The 1,125-nt window shown below is 43.5% G+C and overlaps 1 protein-coding gene across 1 annotated transcript; it reads right to left on the bottom strand.

Annotated features, from left to right (window-relative positions):
- Positions 1–15: 15 nt before the first annotated feature.
- Positions 16–384, bottom strand: LOC117940393 (F-box only protein 48; the record flags this gene model as incomplete). The annotated part of the gene is made up of 1 exon (XM_034865700.1): positions 16–384. A coding segment is annotated over exon 1 (319 nt), but the record flags the coding sequence as incomplete, so codon positions are not given.
- Positions 385–1,125: the final 741 nt, after the last annotated feature.

Raw genomic sequence — 1,125 nt, 5'->3', positions numbered from 1 at the left:
CAGTAATGAATATGCAGTGTCCCCCCCCCACCTTCCAGGACAGCCCGTCCCTCCGGTCCCAGTCCACCTCCCTCTGACACACGGCCCGGACCGCCAGACACCGCCTCCTCCACACCTGCTCGCTGTCCTCGATGATGTCACGCCACAGCCGGCAGGTGCGCGCGGCGCTGCACAGGCTCTCCGGGTCCAGCTCGCCGAAGATCTTCACGCTCATCTCCGTCGGCAGCGTTTCGGCGAAGTTTTGAGCGAGGGCGCCGCGGGTGGATGTCGGAGGGGGTCTTCTCTTGGAGAGGAGGAACGCCGGCGAGGTCCTCGGGGAGTCGAGCTGCAGCATCGTAGCTCGGAGAACAACCTGGAGAACGGGATGTTAGGTCAAGACCACATACGAGGGACACTTCAGGATTTACCTTAACGCCGTTTCTGACGGCTCCTCGACTCCTCCGTCCTCGGCTCAGACGGGAAATACTTCGTTAATGTACTCAAGTAGATTTTGAAGATATCTTTACTTTACTTTAAATTTTTTTGCCGACTTTTTACTTTCTACTCCTTACATTTTAACACAAATATCGGTACTTTCTACTCCTTATATTTTAACACAAATATCGGTACTTTGTACTCCTCACATTTTAACACAAATATCTGTACTATATCGGTACTTTCTACTCCTTACATTTTAACACAAATATCTGTATTATATCGGTACTTTCTACTCCTTACATTTTAACACAAATATCGGTACTTTCTACTCCTTACATTTTAACACAAATATCGGTACTTTCTACTCCTCACATTTTAACACAAATATCTGTACTTTCTACTCCTTACATTTTAACACAAATATCGGTACTTTCTACTCCTCACATTTTAACACAAATATCTGTACTTTCTACTCCTCACATTTTAACACAAATATCTGTACTTTCTACTCCTTACATTTTAACACTAATATCGGTACTTTCTACTCCTCACATTTTAACAAAGATATCTGTACTATATCGGTACTTTCTACTCCTTACATTTTAACACAAATATCGGTACTTTGTAATTCTTACATTTTAACACAAATATCGGTACTTTCTACTCCTTACATTTTAACACAAATATCGGTACTTTCTACTCCTTACA

This window comes from Etheostoma cragini, unplaced genomic scaffold (assembly GCF_013103735.1).
Source record: "Etheostoma cragini isolate CJK2018 unplaced genomic scaffold, CSU_Ecrag_1.0 ScbMSFa_2393, whole genome shotgun sequence".
Taxonomy (NCBI): domain Eukaryota; kingdom Metazoa; phylum Chordata; class Actinopteri; order Perciformes; family Percidae; genus Etheostoma; species Etheostoma cragini.
This window is presented reverse-complemented; position numbering and strand designations above follow the sequence as displayed.